The sequence below is a fragment of the Apiospora hydei genome, assembly GCF_038363865.1.
Source record: "Apiospora hydei strain CBS 114990 chromosome Unknown utg000008l_segment0_segment0, whole genome shotgun sequence".
NCBI classification, from domain to species: Eukaryota; Fungi; Ascomycota; class Sordariomycetes; order Amphisphaeriales; family Apiosporaceae; genus Apiospora; species Apiospora hydei.
In genome coordinates, this window is record NW_027117367.1 from 2,021,293 (window position 1) to 2,037,282 (window position 15,990).

At 55.9% G+C, this 15,990-nt stretch overlaps 5 protein-coding genes across 5 annotated transcripts; 3 read left to right on the forward strand and 2 right to left on the reverse strand.

The window, feature by feature from the left end:
- Positions 1–523: 523 nt before the first annotated feature.
- Positions 524–3,462, forward strand: PG997_011196 (uncharacterized protein; the record flags this gene model as incomplete). The annotated part of the gene is made up of 4 exons (XM_066815511.1): positions 524–818; positions 983–1,993; positions 2,546–3,256; positions 3,317–3,462. 4 exons carry the CDS (start codon positions 524–526, stop codon positions 3,460–3,462), a joined length of 2,163 nt encoding a protein of 720 aa, XP_066664801.1.
- Positions 3,463–6,522: 3,060 nt separating this feature from the next.
- PG997_011197 (uncharacterized protein) lies at positions 6,523–7,809 on the reverse strand (the record flags this gene model as incomplete). Its single annotated transcript, XM_066815512.1, has 3 exons — positions 6,523–6,980; positions 7,028–7,499; positions 7,558–7,809. The coding sequence occupies 3 exons, from the start codon at positions 7,807–7,809 to the stop codon at positions 6,523–6,525; spliced, it is 1,182 nt and encodes a 393-aa protein (XP_066664802.1).
- A 1,209-nt stretch (positions 7,810–9,018) lies between these two features.
- PG997_011198 (uncharacterized protein) lies at positions 9,019–9,411 on the reverse strand (the record flags this gene model as incomplete). Its single annotated transcript, XM_066815513.1, has 1 exon — positions 9,019–9,411. One exon carries the CDS (start codon positions 9,409–9,411, stop codon positions 9,019–9,021), a length of 393 nt encoding a protein of 130 aa, XP_066664803.1.
- Positions 9,412–11,103: 1,692 nt separating this feature from the next.
- PG997_011199 (uncharacterized protein) lies at positions 11,104–12,812 on the forward strand (the record flags this gene model as incomplete). The annotated part of the gene is made up of 2 exons (XM_066815514.1): positions 11,104–11,515; positions 11,641–12,812. The coding sequence occupies 2 exons, from the start codon at positions 11,104–11,106 to the stop codon at positions 12,810–12,812; spliced, it is 1,584 nt and encodes a 527-aa protein (XP_066664804.1).
- A 1,273-nt stretch (positions 12,813–14,085) lies between these two features.
- Positions 14,086–15,210, forward strand: PG997_011200 (uncharacterized protein; the record flags this gene model as incomplete). Its single annotated transcript, XM_066815515.1, has 2 exons — positions 14,086–14,419; positions 14,492–15,210. The coding sequence occupies 2 exons, from the start codon at positions 14,086–14,088 to the stop codon at positions 15,208–15,210; spliced, it is 1,053 nt and encodes a 350-aa protein (XP_066664805.1).
- Between the last annotated feature and the right edge of the window lie 780 nt (positions 15,211–15,990).

Genomic DNA, 15,990 nt, shown 5'->3' on the forward strand with positions numbered 1-15,990 from the left:
CGAGCACCCTCGCTCCGATCTCCAAAATCTCTTGTCCAATTTTTTTTCCTTCTATGCTCCCCTGTCGGACCCAGTCTGTTGCCTTTTCCGGTGAGCTCGAGGACATTGTTGTTGTCGCGTCTCAAATAAACTTGGAAGGAGTTACCCAGTCGGTAAACCTTCGATTGTCGGGTTCTCCTTCCGATTCCTAATCCACTTGTTCTTTCCAAGGAGAGAAGGTGTCTGACAGGGCTTATCCATTGGTACCGCTTTTTCTCTCCCTCTGCTCTCTTGGCCTCTTATTATTTCTGGAGCTGGTAGTGGTACTGTACTGTATGCATGCCCTGGTCATATAATCCGTGACTGGCACCCCCCTCGTCCACACACGCCTCACCCGTTGAACCTCGTCGCCAGGGGATGAGAATAAGGTTCCCCAGACTTTGACAGTGTCAAGGGAAAAAAATAAAACATCGACGCGTCCTACTTACTTCTTTACTTTCCATGGTTGTCGCTGTTTGGCTTTGACGCAGCAAAGTTCGTACTAATGGGTGTCTCCTCTATGCAGCATCACCCCCACCACTCGCAGGGTCCGGCGCCTCCCCAACACTTGCAGCATCCTCGACCCTCGAGCATCGTTCATCAACACCATCAGGCGCCCCCTCCGCAGTCGCAACAGCAGCACCCGTCCGCATACTCTTCCACGCACTCGATCCAACCGGCTTACCAATCCACGGCCCAGGCTCCGAGTGCCCAGCAGCACGCGCAGGACGGTCTGCCTTACTACCATCACCCGAGTCCCTACAGCACTCCAGGCGCGACTAGCGGATACACATCCGCAGGTGAGTCGAGCAACTTTTTTCCCCCGGGTCCCAGACGCGGTCGAAATTGACGCGTTTAACAATCAATGGCGAGCTGACTGGAACCTACAGACACTTCCGAAATGATGGCCGCAACGCAGATGCCTAGACCCTACCCGCCGATGTCCTCATATCATACGCCGCAGTCAAACTCGCCAGCTTCTGTCGCTTCTCCGTCTGGCCACGATCAGCACCGCAGCATGTACGCGCAGCCCCCGTCGCAACTGCACCAGCAGTCAATGTACTACAGCACGCAGCAGTCGCAATATCCGTCAATGCCCCAGCCGGCAGCTCCGTCGCCATACCAGCAACATGCACAGCAGCCGCACCTTCAATGGCATCGCAAAATAACATGATGATGTCCCAGGCGCCGCAGCACCCAATGACGCAGCACGCGAACCAGCATGCGCAATCGGGGATGACGGGAAGCCCTCGCCACACCAAGATGGAACCGCAAGTGCCACAATTACAGCGACCTCCCTCAGGCCCATTGGGCACACCACAGCACAGCCAAAATGGCGCTCCTCCATTGTCAACGCCGACGGGCTCCACGCCCGGTGTTAATAACAACGCGGCTCCGGGTCCCATACCGGCAACGACTCCTCTGGTGGTCAGGCAAGACAACAATGGCGTCCAATGGATCGCGTTTGAATACTCGCGCGACCGCGTCAAGATGGAGTACACCATTCGGTGCGATGTGGAGTCGGTGAACACGGATGAGCTCGCCAGCGACTTCAAGACGGAGAACTGCGTCTACCCCCGCGCGTGCTGTCCCAAGGACCAATACCGTGGCAACCGGTTGCAGTATGAGACGGAGTGCAACACCGTGGGCTGGGCGCTCGCTCAACTAAACCCCTGCCTGCGCGGCAAGAGAGGCCTGATCCAGCGGGCGGTCGACAGCTGGCGCAATAGCAACCAGGACCCGCGACTGCGAAGCCGACGCGTGCGGCGTATGGCGAAGATGAACAATCGCAAGGCGGTTTCGACACCTCACCCACAACACATGTCCGGTCCTAGTGGTCCGGCAGGGATCCCGGCCCCTGGCTCCATGGGCCCCGGTAATGGCTCCTCCATGGGGAAGCCTGGCATGAGCGGCATGGGTCCGGGCATGCACCACCATCACCAGGACGGTAACGGTCAGGGTGGAGATGAAGTCGGTATGTTTCACCAAATGTGATTGATGCGTCGTTGTTGTCGTTACTGTGCAATTACATGATACCTCCATCATCACTATACCTTTTTGTGCGTTTGGAATTCTTTTGGACCGGTTGCTTCGTCACTTTCTTGTTATATAGCGGCAGATGACCGCAAGGCGCGCATGGGGGGTCTTTTACTGGGAGGAAACTGGATCTGCTCTGTACATTATCTAGTTGGTTTCGCTGCACTGTTTAGTCCCTAGTAAGGGTTCGCGGCGAACCAGTAGTCGTCATTTGTCTGCTGGCAAAAGTTGCATGGCATTGCATTATTTCGCACCCACTGCACACACAACAACATACCTTATACCTGTTACCTTTTGGCACCCTTTCCACTCCTGCCTGCACACCTCCTTGTATTGCTACTGCGTTTTTGCGGCGGGATTCCCAATGGACCCCGAAATGATTGGTTGTCGCATTTGAACCCCTCCTCGCCTGCATACTGATTATTATCCCCCCTGCCGATTTCCACGGCTGTGGTACTGGTCCCTGGCTAATCCGCTGTGGTGTGAACAGGGGACGGCGAATATATGGACGAGGCCCACCACCACCACCACCAGGCCCCTACCGGACCGGGTTCTGGATCCGGGGATGACGTCCGACCCGCCCAGGTCTTTAACGGTTATCCTCAACCCTACCCCAGCAACTCTGCTTCTGGATCCTCGATGCCTCCCATCCATGATGGCATCAGCGGTGCTTCCCATCACGGAGGGGCCATCGCTGCCCGCAACACCAGGGACGAGGACGAGAACCCAGAGGGTCTCTTCCCCGATATCCCAGAAGCCAAGAAGCGTAAATTCATCCTGGTCGAAGACAACAAACGTGGCTGTCGCCTGCGCGTTCGTGTGACGCTGGAGAGTGTCGACACCAAGGAGATCCCTGACTCTTTCCGCAAGAGCTCGTCGGTGTTCCCTCGTAGCTACTTTCCGCGCGAGATGCAGAGCCCTCCTCCGAGTGCTACCGGCAGCCAGTTCTTCCAGGAGGACTTGAGCGACGACGAGGTCGAGGTGGAGGGAGGACGCACCGGCCGATCTCGTGGCAACAATGGCAGAGGCCGCTCTATGGTGAAAGTGCCCATGTCTGATGGATCTGACGGCGAAGTTGCTATTCCCCGGACCCGCAAGACCACTCGTGGTAAGGAGGTCCGACTGAACGACCTCGGCTACCGTATGGCCTGGCTGCAAAGCCGTGTTTTCTCGGGCAGAACCATTTTCCTGCAAAGGGCCTGTAAGCAAACCTAACCCACCCCCAACGTCTTGGAAACGGCCCAGGCTGACTTGGATGTAGTGGACTGCTATCGCAACAAGACACGTACCGCTATCGAGACGGTCATGCAAGACGTCAAAACCGTTGCGCCTCACTATGAAACCCGCGTTGGCAAGAGAAAGTGGAGCGAGAGGATTCGCAAGGCCGAGAAGCGTGACGACGAGTAAATTGCCAGGCGTCTCGGGTGTTCATCGATCATATGCTCGGCGTTGTGACTGATACCTGGTCTCATTGCACTGACCCTGTTTTATTGTTGGTCTGCGCAGCAAGTTTCGGCTCGCAGTCGGCCCTTTTCAAGGCGACTTGCGTCATGGCGATATTGGGGCAAGTTGCTTGAGCTCTTTCTGTGTTGCTTTCTTTCTTTTTTGGTTTTGGGATGGGTTGTGCAAATAGACGGAACGGTTGCATTTTCTTTGCGGTTCAGGCTCGCGTCCGACATTTCGACATTTCTAGTTTTCGTGGATTGGGGAGATACCAGAAAAAGCAGTTGCGGGAAGTTGTTCGGTATCAGATGAAGGGATAGACATGGTTGCATTTGTGCCGGCAGGGCTGTTTTATGGCTCTTGGGGAGTTGCAGTTGTTTATGTTGTGTGATGCATCCTTACGATAATCGGCATGTGTGAGAGTTATGAGATTCTGAGATTCTGAGGTTCTGAGGTTCTGTCAGGGGCAGAGATCCGGCTGTGTATGTATTTATTGTCCAACAAAGAGAAAAAATGAGAGTACCCTCTGTCCTTTCTAACCAGTGTTGTCTTGTCTCTGCCTCATTCCAAAAGCAGTAGCCATCATCATGATTACATCATTTCGGGCATCTTAGACAAGTCCAAGTAGGGAGGGCCGTCTCAGTCTCAGTCTCTCCCTGGCAAGCTACTGTCCCGAGGGACGGGGTCGAAGGAGCAAGCAGGCAAGATGCATGTAATCGATAGATGCTCTTTCCCCTGCAGAAACGGATGCAAGACTACATGGTTACTATTTGCGGGACGTTTTCACGACTATTGGACGGCACTTGGGACAGTAGCGCGATGCCCCCGGCCGGCCCAATCTATTCGCCCGTCAGTCTTTCTGGAGGGGGGCACATTCCATAATTCTTTCTTGGGTTAGGGTATCTTGTATCTGTTTTTTCTCCGAACCACCCTCTGGGTTGTTGTCTTGCAGCATGCTGAGGGGGTGAGGTGAGGGGTGAGATGAGGGGTCGGTTATGTGGTGTGATATGGTGCATGTACTTGTGTAAGAGGGCTACTTAGTACAGGTTTCCCAAGGGTTTGGGTTTGGATCTTCCAGTGGAGCGGATGGATCAGATACCAGGGGGTTGGTTGGATTGGGGTTTTCTGTTTTATTCTTCTTTTTTTATTTCTTTCTGCTGCTACTTCTCCAAGGTCGGTCCTGGGGGTGGTGAGACTGCAACTACTCCGTACGGCCGGCCAATAAAAGGGGTCTGATGTGTTAGTGTACATGCGGCTTCTAGGGTTCGATGGGGGCGGCTAGTGTGTGTGTGGCAGGTGCAGAAACGGGCTACAGGGTAGCAAGGGACGCTAATACACGGACACTGTGATCCAAGACAGACAGCTTCCTTCACACACGCACATCGATGCCTGGATTGCAAATCAAACATGTCTCGATTGCGAAGTGCGATGGCTACGGCGGCACGCTAGCAACGATCAGGTAGCCGGCCGGGGTTTGCATGCCAACCTTCTTTCCCCTCTCTCTCTCTCTTTCTCGCTCTGACATGCGCCGTAACTTACAAACTCATCCCCTTATATTTTAACCTCCAGCTTCGCATCTTTGGACCAAACCGATGGGGGAAAAAGCTGACCGTCGTCGTTTGTGCGCGCGAACGGACTGCAGGCGTGTGTATGGCGTTTAGTCTATTGATATTGCCAATCCCCCCTTGCCGCTCCGGCATCGTACCCGACGACTGTTGCTGCTCACATCTCAGAGGATAAGGTGTGGGAGAGAAGGATGCCATATGCGGCTCAAAATATGCAAAGGCAAAGACAAAATGGAGCCGGCGCTGAGGGCGGCAGGCGGCTGAGCTCTCTGAGAACGGACGGACGCAAGGCCTAGTTTGACTGACAAAACGACAAACCTAGTTTTCCAGCAGTAGCTCGGACGCGAGCGAAAAGAGCCGCACGAACACCACCTAACGGGTTGATCCTGGCGGCTTTGGCTTGTTTCCTGTTGGTTGAGAGGACACAAGAAAGTGTGTTGGTTTGTGTTGGTTTTGTCCGTTTGTACCCCGGATTCCCCCCCTCGCACCGGTAAACTCAATCGTCTCGTCGGTCAGCCACGGATCGTGACACGTCTGCCACGTGCGATTGTGCGCATCATCTACATGGTCCAACCCAAAAAGCTACATGGCCAAGCCGGTCACTAACACCACTGCCCGCCCGTGTCCCTGCATAAGCGTTGGCATCCCCTTGTGATCAAAGACGGGCGCTCTGCTGCAGTCGGATGAATTGCCAAAAAAGGCACTCACACTCACTATGTGGGATGATACGCTTACTGCGTGGCTGGCTACATACTCACATGGCTAAGAAGCAGCAGGTAGAGAGGAAGACGGGCGTTCGACGAGCGTGGACGATCCGATGACGGTCGGAGCGTGTGCCACGTGTGTTGACTGCTATCACCTCTCTTTCTCTCTCTAGCACGGGGCTATTCTTCTAAAATCGGCCGTAGTCGTTTTGACTACCGAACTAAAGTAGGTGGACAGTTGAGTACGTACTTGCGTTGACGATGCCGCCAGCCGTGGCTTGGGAGAAGGTTTGCTGGGTCGAGGCGGTATCTGGCAGGCTGTTTGGCTGCTTGTGTGCGCTGGGCGGTTTGTATGGGAAGGATGGAACACTTATCAACCAACTCGAGAAACCATCTCTTCCCTCGGCCACCGAGCCTGGGCGCTGAAGAGAATAAGTTAACCCTACTCCTGAGGAAAAGGGGTCTACGGACTGACATGATATACGAGCAACCCATATTCGACTTTGGCAACTTGTATTAATAAACACCAAAATGCATCAACAAAACCATTTTGCGAACTAATATGCCAGCAACAAACGACACCAATTCCATTTAACTATTTGTTATTTTTGAGGAATTACTTTACAAGTTTAGTGATAGGCGTGAAAGTGCACGAAAACTTTGTAGTTCAGGGGCGAGTCAGTCCGATTCCAAGTTCATCTGACACCTTCAACCTCTTGGGGCAAGCAGACCCTTTACCCGTCTGCCCTGCCCGTTCACGAAGAAGAAGCGGGCACAGGAGCAGCAGAGGCAGCCGCAGCATAGGGAAACGGCGCCGGCTCCTCCGTAACCTTTTCCGGATACCCCAACAAGAACAGCGCCGTCCCCGTGACCATCAGCGCCTCCGTGGCCACCACGTCCGCAAGCTCGAGCCCAGGCGCTGCGAAGTGCGAACACACCTCGCCCAGATCAACCCGCGATACATCACCGGGCCGCCCGTCGTCGTGCGTCAGCGCATCGACGACCAGCGCGTGTGTCAGGGGTGCAAGAGCGCGCCTGCGTGTCCGTAGAAGCCCGCGCCCACGGTTCCCCAGACCGCACACCTGCTGGAGCTCGACATTGGCGACGCCGACGCCGCGGCGCCCTGCTGCGGCTGCACCATCTAGTCCACGAGGCCCGAGTACAGCGACGTCGTGGGCACCCAGGCGCTGCCGCCGTCGTGCCGGCGCAGGGTCTGGACAAACTGCGAGTCGTAGTTCTGCTGCTTGGTGGCTGGGTCACAGAAGAGACCCGGCACGCCCGCGACGGAGGAGGCGCAGAGCAGGTCCGCGACCGTGGTGCCCCGGAAGTCGGCCGCGACGGCGAGCAGGTTCGCAACCTTGGCGCGGGTCGAGGGCCAGAAGGTCAGGACCCACTGGGAACCGAGACCGCCCTGCGACCAGGTGATCAGACTGATATCCTTCTTGGGGCGACCGGCGGCAGTAGTGGTGATGGCGGACACGTAGTTGATGGCGTACGCAATGCACTCGGCGTTCTGCTGCGCGCCGCCGAGCATGGCGTGCGGGACGTTGAGCCAGACGGGGTCGGCGTAGCTGACGTTGTTGCTGCTGCTGCTGCCACTCCTCAAAAGCTTGCGCAGGTTGGGCGCGAAGACGCCGCCGCCGTAGGAGCCCGTGCCCGGGACGAGGAGGACGGGCGGCTTGGCGCCGTACGTGAAGCCCGCGGGGATGTGGAGGGCGGCGCGCAGCCGGGCCTCGGGGATCGGGGAGGGAGTAGGGCACGTCGCGGGGGCCGGCGCGCGGGTAGATGACCACGAGCTTGAGGACCGGGTCGGTGGCGCCGTCCAGGCGCTTGAGCGCCGCATCGCGACTTAGGAGCTCCGTAATATCATCGAGGTCCAAGTGTCCCGTCGCCGCTTCTAGGAGCCCCGGGTCTCGCTTGGCGGCCGCGTGGTGTACGAGTAGCTTGTTGCCATGCTGCTGCTGCTGTTGGATCTTGATGGCTGGTCCGGCGTGGACGCTCGCCGCCGCCACGAGGGCGAGGACGACAGCTGAGCAGCGCATCTTTCTCATGGACGTAGAACCAAGGGGGGCTTGGCTTGGCTTGGCTTGGGCAACAGCTTTAGCTACGCTCTTACATGCCGTAGCCATCCCGGCAAAGACTGAAAAGTTCTCTCAACTTATACATATCGCCTTTCATACTCGTACGGAAATGGTGATATTGCCTCGGGCTCGTATACCAAAGTGAGTGGTGGTGGGTGAGCAATCAGCCAAATTGTGCCAAGCCCAACGAGAACGTAAAAACCTAATCACGTTCGAGATGAGATTTCGCCAGATGCATCTTGCAGCAATTTTGTTCATCAGATCTCTTTCTCTTTTGAGAAACTGCGGATCAATAACGGTCGACGACCCTGAGGGGTTCTGGGCGTGACTAGCACCGAAGAGTGTATGAAACTGCAGTGCTACCCCGGTCACAAGTCACAAAACTGACAGGACCTAGCTAAGCCTGACTCGCGTGGGGGTAGGAGGTGTGGGCCTGCGCAATTAAGGAGATAGCTTCAAAAAGTCTGGGCAATATCTTCATATTCGTAATTTATAGAGTTGAGATGTTTATATATATAGCTCGAACTTGCGATGTATCAAACCCCAACCGCTCAACCAAGCTTGACGATAGGCACCGCGGCGCAGCTGTTTGGAGCCCAAGCCAGCCTGTGGCCCTGCCCCATTGGAGCAGGCGCCCACCCCCATACTGAAATGTTTCAACCCTCTTTCGAGCGCTGTTATAAATAGTCAACAGTGGATGTGATCAACTAGTTCCTGCAACCAGGTGAAACCGTGGATGCGTATCGAGGTGTTGCGACGGCAAGATACTTGAAGGCTAGAAGGCTGAGCTCGTGCATGTGACTGGCTGGCTGGCTGGCTGGCTGTACAGCTACTCCCTGTGAAGACTGAGGTCGGGAAGCTGTTCGTGTTGCTCGACCAGGGATAGATCCCTTATCTGCTAATAAGAGCAAAGTTAGAACGTCGATGTCTAAGAGGTTGAAGCTGGAGGCATGGAAACATGATGCCCTTTGGTTACTTACCATTTATCAAAACGATATAGACCAGCAAATGTGCCCACGATCGCATGAAGCACAGCTTCATGGGTGGAGTGCTAGCAGCCGTGTCGACTTATTCTCTCCTCCTAAGAGGAAGCCGTACTACGGCGTCGCAGTGAGGGGGTGAAGACGTGTCTCCGAGTAGTGATGTCTCATGTGTCGGCCGGGAAGCACGTCACGTTTGTTTGTTTCTTGAGTAATCAAGACGGGGTGCAGCCCTATAGTAGAAGAAAGAGGAGGTTAGACTTTCATGTGCCATGTGGTTTTGAGGTTGGGTTTTGGGCGCAGGGCCGCTTGAACCTACCTCAGGCTCTCCCATATGTACATGCTTCCTCTTGCGGGCGGGCGGCGAGGATGTGACAGACGAGGCACCTTCGTCCTCGGAGTCGCTGAGGGGAGGAGTCATGGGGGACATGACGGGCGAGGATGGCGCAGAATCAAAGCCCAGCTCAGCTGCGAGCTCCTGGGCGCGGGCGTGGGCCCTGATGGCTTCGCCGATGGAGCTGCTGATGGAAGCAGCGCCGTAGTCTCGGTAGAGAAGCTGTTGGACGAGCTGTGGGCAAGGCATGGTGGATGGATGAGTTGCAGAGATAGATAGATAGCTAGATGGGAGCAGATGCTTCTTCCAAGCTATATCTCGTGTGTGAGGGTGAGAGGTGAGATGAATATATAGTAGTAGTTGGTGCCAGATGAGTAAGACGTCGACTACTTGTTGAGCTGCGATGCTGTAGTGCTAGGCAGGTATATATGTAGGTAGGTAGGTACTTTAAGGTGATATGTAAGGTAGCGGCAGGTAACCAGGTAACTAAGTGTTGATATTTTTAGAGTTTCGGAGGTGGGCTTGTTGTTTCGAGGCAGGTCAGGAAGGTTGTTTTAGCTGTCACTATTGAGTATACCAAGAAACACCAAAAAAGGACCAGCGACTTCTTGGGTCGCAGCCAGGCGGTATTTAAATGAGTCGTCGCAAAGTGAGGCTTGGGTCATTGGTACGAATAAGTGAGCCCGCGACCGAACCGAGACCGAGCGGACGAGTTTGATTTGACACCAGGCCAAGGCCAATTCCAACAATCATCCCATCCGGAAGCAAAAAGTCACGACTATGACTGGGCCTCATCGCAACCTGGCCCGTGTCGCGAATAAGGTCCGGCGAATATAGGTGGACATGCACGACACATTTTTTTCGGCGGGAGCCATTGAACAGAGTTTCTTCCGTGTTCGATTGCTCGATTGCCCTCAATTCTCTAACAAGGAACTCGCTGGAACCCACAGCGCGGGCAACACGGTCGTCGGACGGGGCCATGGCTGAAGGGTTTGGAGCGCTGGATGCTGGAGAAGGCCCGACTGAGGCGTCTGGAAACTGGAAAATGGTCAGGTCAGGACGAAGCGTGAGGAAAGGTCGGCGTTCGGCAGTGTGGCCTTGTTTGATTGCTTATCTTATCTGCCAGCGCGCGCTCTCTCTCTCTTTCCTCCCCGACGCAGATAGACGGCCGCGAACAATCGCCAAAATATCGCCGAGCTGTGTTTTGTTTAATTGTTTGCTCGCTCTTTTAGATGACGGACGTTGTATGGAAGGGTGACAAAAAAGGGGGCCTGAAAATGATTAATCAATCTAATAATAAGCAAACAAGGCTACGAAAGATTACAGGCGCTCGCGCGCTGGCAGAGAATGCAAATGCAAAAAAAAGTCTTGCGACACAATGCGATGAGATGAGATGACCCGACGGGGTGGCAGTGGTGTGCCACCGGAGGAAGGCGCGGGTATAAGTGGAGAGCTGGGCCAGGGACGGCTTGCGTGCCGACATGAGTGGAAGAGTCACAGTTGAGACCAAGACCAAGACCAAGACCAGACCCTGGAATCGTCAAATCGATTGATGCGTCTGGCTGGCTGCCCGGTTTGGGGCATTGCCAGCTTAGATACTTCGCCTGCTCGTCCAGATGCCCGGCCGGACGGAGCAATTGTCATACAGACATCGTACCGCCGGGCAATTCTGCTGGTTGCATCGCGTCAAGGCCGTCCAAGTGTGGATAGCCACACCTTCCTGTGTGCCTCCTTCTTCCTTCTTTTCCCGACTCTGCTCAGGGCGTCGGGATGCGCCTTCTGTCTATAAATACGACTATCGCCTCACCTCCCCCAAGATGCCGATAACGAGCAACGCGCCTGTCGAACCGAGCCCTGCCCTGCCATCTCATCACATCTCGCTACTAGCTTCCTAGCTCCTTCCCAGCTTCCCACGATCGAGGCTGATTCAAAAGGCTGAAAATGGCACCATCCAGCGCTATTCTGCTACAAGCCGGCACGCTGCTGCTCCACAACGAGTCGAACCACATCACTCCCACAACAGCTGACCTCCTAATCATCGACTCACTCATCTCGAGAATCGGTCCGGACCTGCTCCAGCACTGTCCCGTAAACACCCGAGTCGTCAATTGTCGGGACAAGATCATTAGCCCAGGCTTCGTCGACACCCATCGCCATCTCTGGCAGACCCAGTACAAGGGCGCCCACGACGACCATGGCCTCGTTCCCTACATTCCCCGAGGCAATTTTACCGCCACTCTCTGGAGTCCTGAGGACCTCTTTTGGGGTGAGCTGGCCGGTGCTCTCGAGTCCCTCGACGCCGGGACCACCACCGTCGTGGATCACTCCCACTGCAACCCGACCCCTGACCATCGTAAGTGACTGTGTTACCTTTCTTTGACTTTTCCTTCAGGTCTCTGTGCTTGTTTCATCCACAGTTCGATCCCTGCGGCAATCAATTTCGTCGTTTGCTCATCATCGTCGTCTCTCTCTCCACAGCCCAAGCCGCCATCCAGGCTCTAGTCTCCTCTGGTCTGCGCGCCGTGTACTGCTTCACGCCCGCGCGCCGCCTCGTGTCCCTCGCTCCGCTGAAGGTCGAGGACGACACCTTCTCGGAGGAGAGCCTGTCGATCTACCGGGCGCTCGCGAAAGCGGGGCCCTTCGGCGGTAGCGGCAATGGTGGGGATGATGGACGGGTGCACATGGGCTACGCCAACGACAACCTGTACGCCCCGGCCGACGTCCTGAAGCGCTTCTATGCAGATCTGCGCGACCCGGCGCAGGGCCGTCCCGCCAAGGTCATCACGTCGCACGCACTAGGCGGGGCTCTGACTAACACGGGCGCCGGACGTGGCGGCCCGACGGCGGTCCAGGTCCTGCACTCCCATGGTCTTCTGGGGCCGGACGTCTTGTTGTCTCACGCCACGTCGCCGCACGATATCGACGCCGACCTGTACCGTGCGTCGGGCGCCTCCGTCTCGAGCACGCCCAACACGGAGCTGCAGATGGGCCTGTTCCCCGTCGCGCTGCGGCCGGACCACTACGACCACGCCAGCCTGGGGGTGGACTGCCACAGCTGGGGCGTCCCCGGCATCCCAGGCCAGATGCGCATGATGCTCCAGGCGGCGCGGTTCGAGCGCGGCGAATGGTTCGCCTCCCAGGGCCTGTGGTCGCGCGATACGGGCTTCGCGGCCGAGCAGGTGTTCAACCTGGGCACCCTCGGCGGCGCCCGGGCCGCGGGCCTGCAGGCCGAGGTGGGCAGCCTAAAGGTGGGCATGAAGGCCGACATCCTGGTGTTCGACACGGACAGCCCCAGCATGCTGGCGGCGGCGTCGGAGAACCCCGTCGCCGCCATCGTGCTGCACAGCAACCCGAGCGACATCGAGATGGTCATCGTGGACGGCGTGGTGCGCAAGGAGGGCGGCAAGCTGCTCGACACGCAGGTGGCGGCGGCGCCCGTGGCGGCCAAGTCGGCCGTGGCGCCGGGCACGAGGCTGTCGTGGAAGCAGGTCGCGCGCAAGATCCTCGACAGCCAGCACTCGCTTAAGACGCGGGCCAAGGACGTGGACTTTGAGGCCAACGAGGAGATGATCATCGACATGATGCACCTCAGCCGTGAGACCATGGTCAAGGGGATCCAGACTAGCCATAGCCATCTAATCCAAGCCTAGATCACACCTTGTATTCTGCGTCCATAACAGAGCGTGCTCATCGTGACACACTTACCTGTAATGACTCCAGACATCGCCAATGGTAAACAGTCGGGGATCTGGATGGGGGTTTTCCGGTTCCGCTGCGGCACTTCCAACGGCACTGCACAAGAGCGGCTTATTGGCAAACGGGAGGAGAAGAGCCGGTGGGGAGGAAGGAAGAAGGGGAAATGGGTTGCGACCATAAGCCGCAGTTGCCAAGACATAAGCTGATCAGGCAGGGAATGACTCGCTGCTTGCTTTCCAAACGACGGCAATCAACCCGCCACGAACGTGGAGCTCTCGAGGCCTCAGCCAAGTCGGTATCACTAGGTACGCAGAAAGATAGTCATCTTCAGAGAAACTATTTGCTAGTAGTGCGAATAGTATTTGACTTGCATTCCCGCCATGATACACTAGGTTAGGTATGTATAGGTTTGCATAGCCTAGGCGTTGAGGGGGGAACACAGAAAGCTGCATAGGCTGAAGCTAAAACCCTATAAGCCGGGCCAAGTCTGCCTTACCAACACGCTACGGCCGGCCACTTACACCGTCATACCTATGTACATGCATGTAGCTAAATACTACCTACCCCTGTCATACCACCCTCATTCATTCCGGCGATATTCAGCCCAACCGACCAACAAACAAACATTCCCTTTGGCTCACTCACCCGCGCCTCTCGCATGCGGTGATGTGTAGCAAGGGAACAGCAACCGTGGTATTAGGAGGGGTAGGGGCATGCCAAATGTAAATATTTCTTCGCTTGCTCCAACCGTCAGCATTCAGCATTCCGCAGCCAAGAAGCGATTGAATATCCTCCGCATTCATAGGACTGGTACACACCCCCGCGCGCTCGGGAGGCCTGTTTACTTTTATCTGCCATATCACCTTGCAAGATGATGTAGGTAGACATAGATCCTTGCGCACAATCATCAACTGCTTACACCCATCCATCCTCCCGTGTCTGTTTGCCCACGACGATGCAAGTTTGATGGAAAACTTGTTGTTTGATTGACTAAGTAATAAATCCAGCCCAGCGCGCGAGACCGACTCCGGGGCCTTACACACCGCAGGCCGGCTATAAAATACTACTATTACTACTGGCTGCAGCTTTCGTCGTCTTTGTGTGACCTTCCCCATCTACTCCGAATCCCACTAGTGCTGATCGGTGGCTTTTTTTTATAAAGTTTCACAATATCAATCATAAGTCCGGGGTATAGCATCCATCCTCAGCCTCATCAACCCGTATCAAATGGTCTCAATATCACTTCTGCGACGATCACCCAAAGGCGGCGGCGGCCACGGAGGAGGCGGGGGAGGAGGAGGCCATGGTAGTAGTAGTAGTGGCGGCGGCGGCAGCGGTGGTGGCATTGGCAGCAGCAGCAGCGGTAAGGGCGGTAGTACCATCGGTACCACAAAGGGCGGCGGCGTCGTAGTCGTCGGCGGTAGCGGCGGCGGCGGCAACAACCACCACGGGCACGGGGCCGGCGGTTCCCACCTGCCGCTGTGGGCCATCTTCCTGATTGTCTACTTCTCCATCTTCACCCTGCTGTTCGTCGGATCGCTCGTCTACTACTGCCGCAAGGGTAAGCAAAGACCACAATCCGAATAAAACGCAGGCTCGCTTTTTTTGGCTGACTCTGATCACATACACACAGAACGCAAAAGCCAGCGCGAAGGCAAACCGTTCCGCACCTGGCACGCCATCTGGAAGTCCTTCTGCATAGCCAGCGGCCTGTGGATTTTCATCTGGCTCGTCAAGCTCGTCCGGGAGGCCGTGGAGAAGAGGGCAGCGAAGCGCGGCAGCGGTGGCAGCAGTAGTCGCCCGAGCGGCCGCCCCAGCTTCCCCGTATTCCGAGCCGGGGGCACCGGCGGTGGCGGGACATACACCAAGGTCGACGAGGGCGGCCCCCACAACAGCACAGCGTACAGCGCCGGCGGAGGACTGACAACAACAGCGCCTTGGTCCCCAAACACGCCACATCTGTTCAGCAGCAGCAGCAATAACAACAGTAGCGCCTTATATTCCTCGCCGTACGAGCAACAACAGCAACGGAACGTCGCCGGTGCCCGCTACGAGCCCATGGGCTACTCAGGCGCCACCTACGCCCCGCCGCGGCCAGAAGACCGACAACGACCGATCATCACGGGACCGATCCAGCAAACCGGCGCCATCCCGCTGCCGCCGAGCCGTAGCCCCAGCCCGGCCCCGAGCAGCGTCATGACCGCCAGCGACCCGCCTCCATATCCCTACTCCGAGTCCGCTGGAGGTGCGTACAGCAGACCACGGGGCGGTGACACTGAACGGCTGCTACGGACGCCGGCACCTTTGCCCTTTCCGGTTCCCGCTCTCCGCAGCCCGGGTGGCAAACACTGAAAGGACATGAAAGAGAAGAGAAAAGAGACTGAAGCTTGGTTTTATTTTATCCTGGATATCTCTTGGTATTAGGTTATCGCGGTTTAATCTTGTCGTATGCAGTCTTGAATTTTTGTAATGTCTTTTCGTTCAGGGTGGTGCAATTATACCCACAAGGTACCGAAGCCCTAGGGCCTTTCTTTACTCACGTAGTTAGTGAGCAACAGTCACCAGAGGAAGCCTCGATATTGGGGTTACAAGGAATATATTTTCTATCTGTCGGCTTCCCCACAAGCTATGGGACGTATTCATATCGCGAAGCAGTAAAACTTCATGCTGTGTTTACCCCCATCATCAAGCTGTGACAAGGAAAAACCTCCCATGTGTTTCGTCATCTTCCTCTCACCCCGGCAAAAGCGAGCGCATCCTCCCCATCGTCATGTGTGTGATCATGCTCCAAGCTATGCCGGCAAACAAAGGAAATCAAAAGGAGGAAAACCAAAACTGTAAACTCCCCTTCGCTGTCATCGAATCTCTTCTTGCTGCTAGGCGAAAGGGCGTGTAGAAATGAATGTGTGCATCAGATGCGTGATTATGTCGCTATGCAGTATAGCAATGCTGTATATGTATAGCAAATTTGGGGGGTATCAATCTAGACGTAAAGGCGGTACCAATCCGCACGGAAAGGAGTAGAGAAAAGCAATATTGCTTGACGTGAGGAGGTCTATATAGCCAACTTCACAGCCCAATTGCTTTGGATATCTGTTGGTACAAACGAAAGGGGTTGTCGATCGGTTCCTC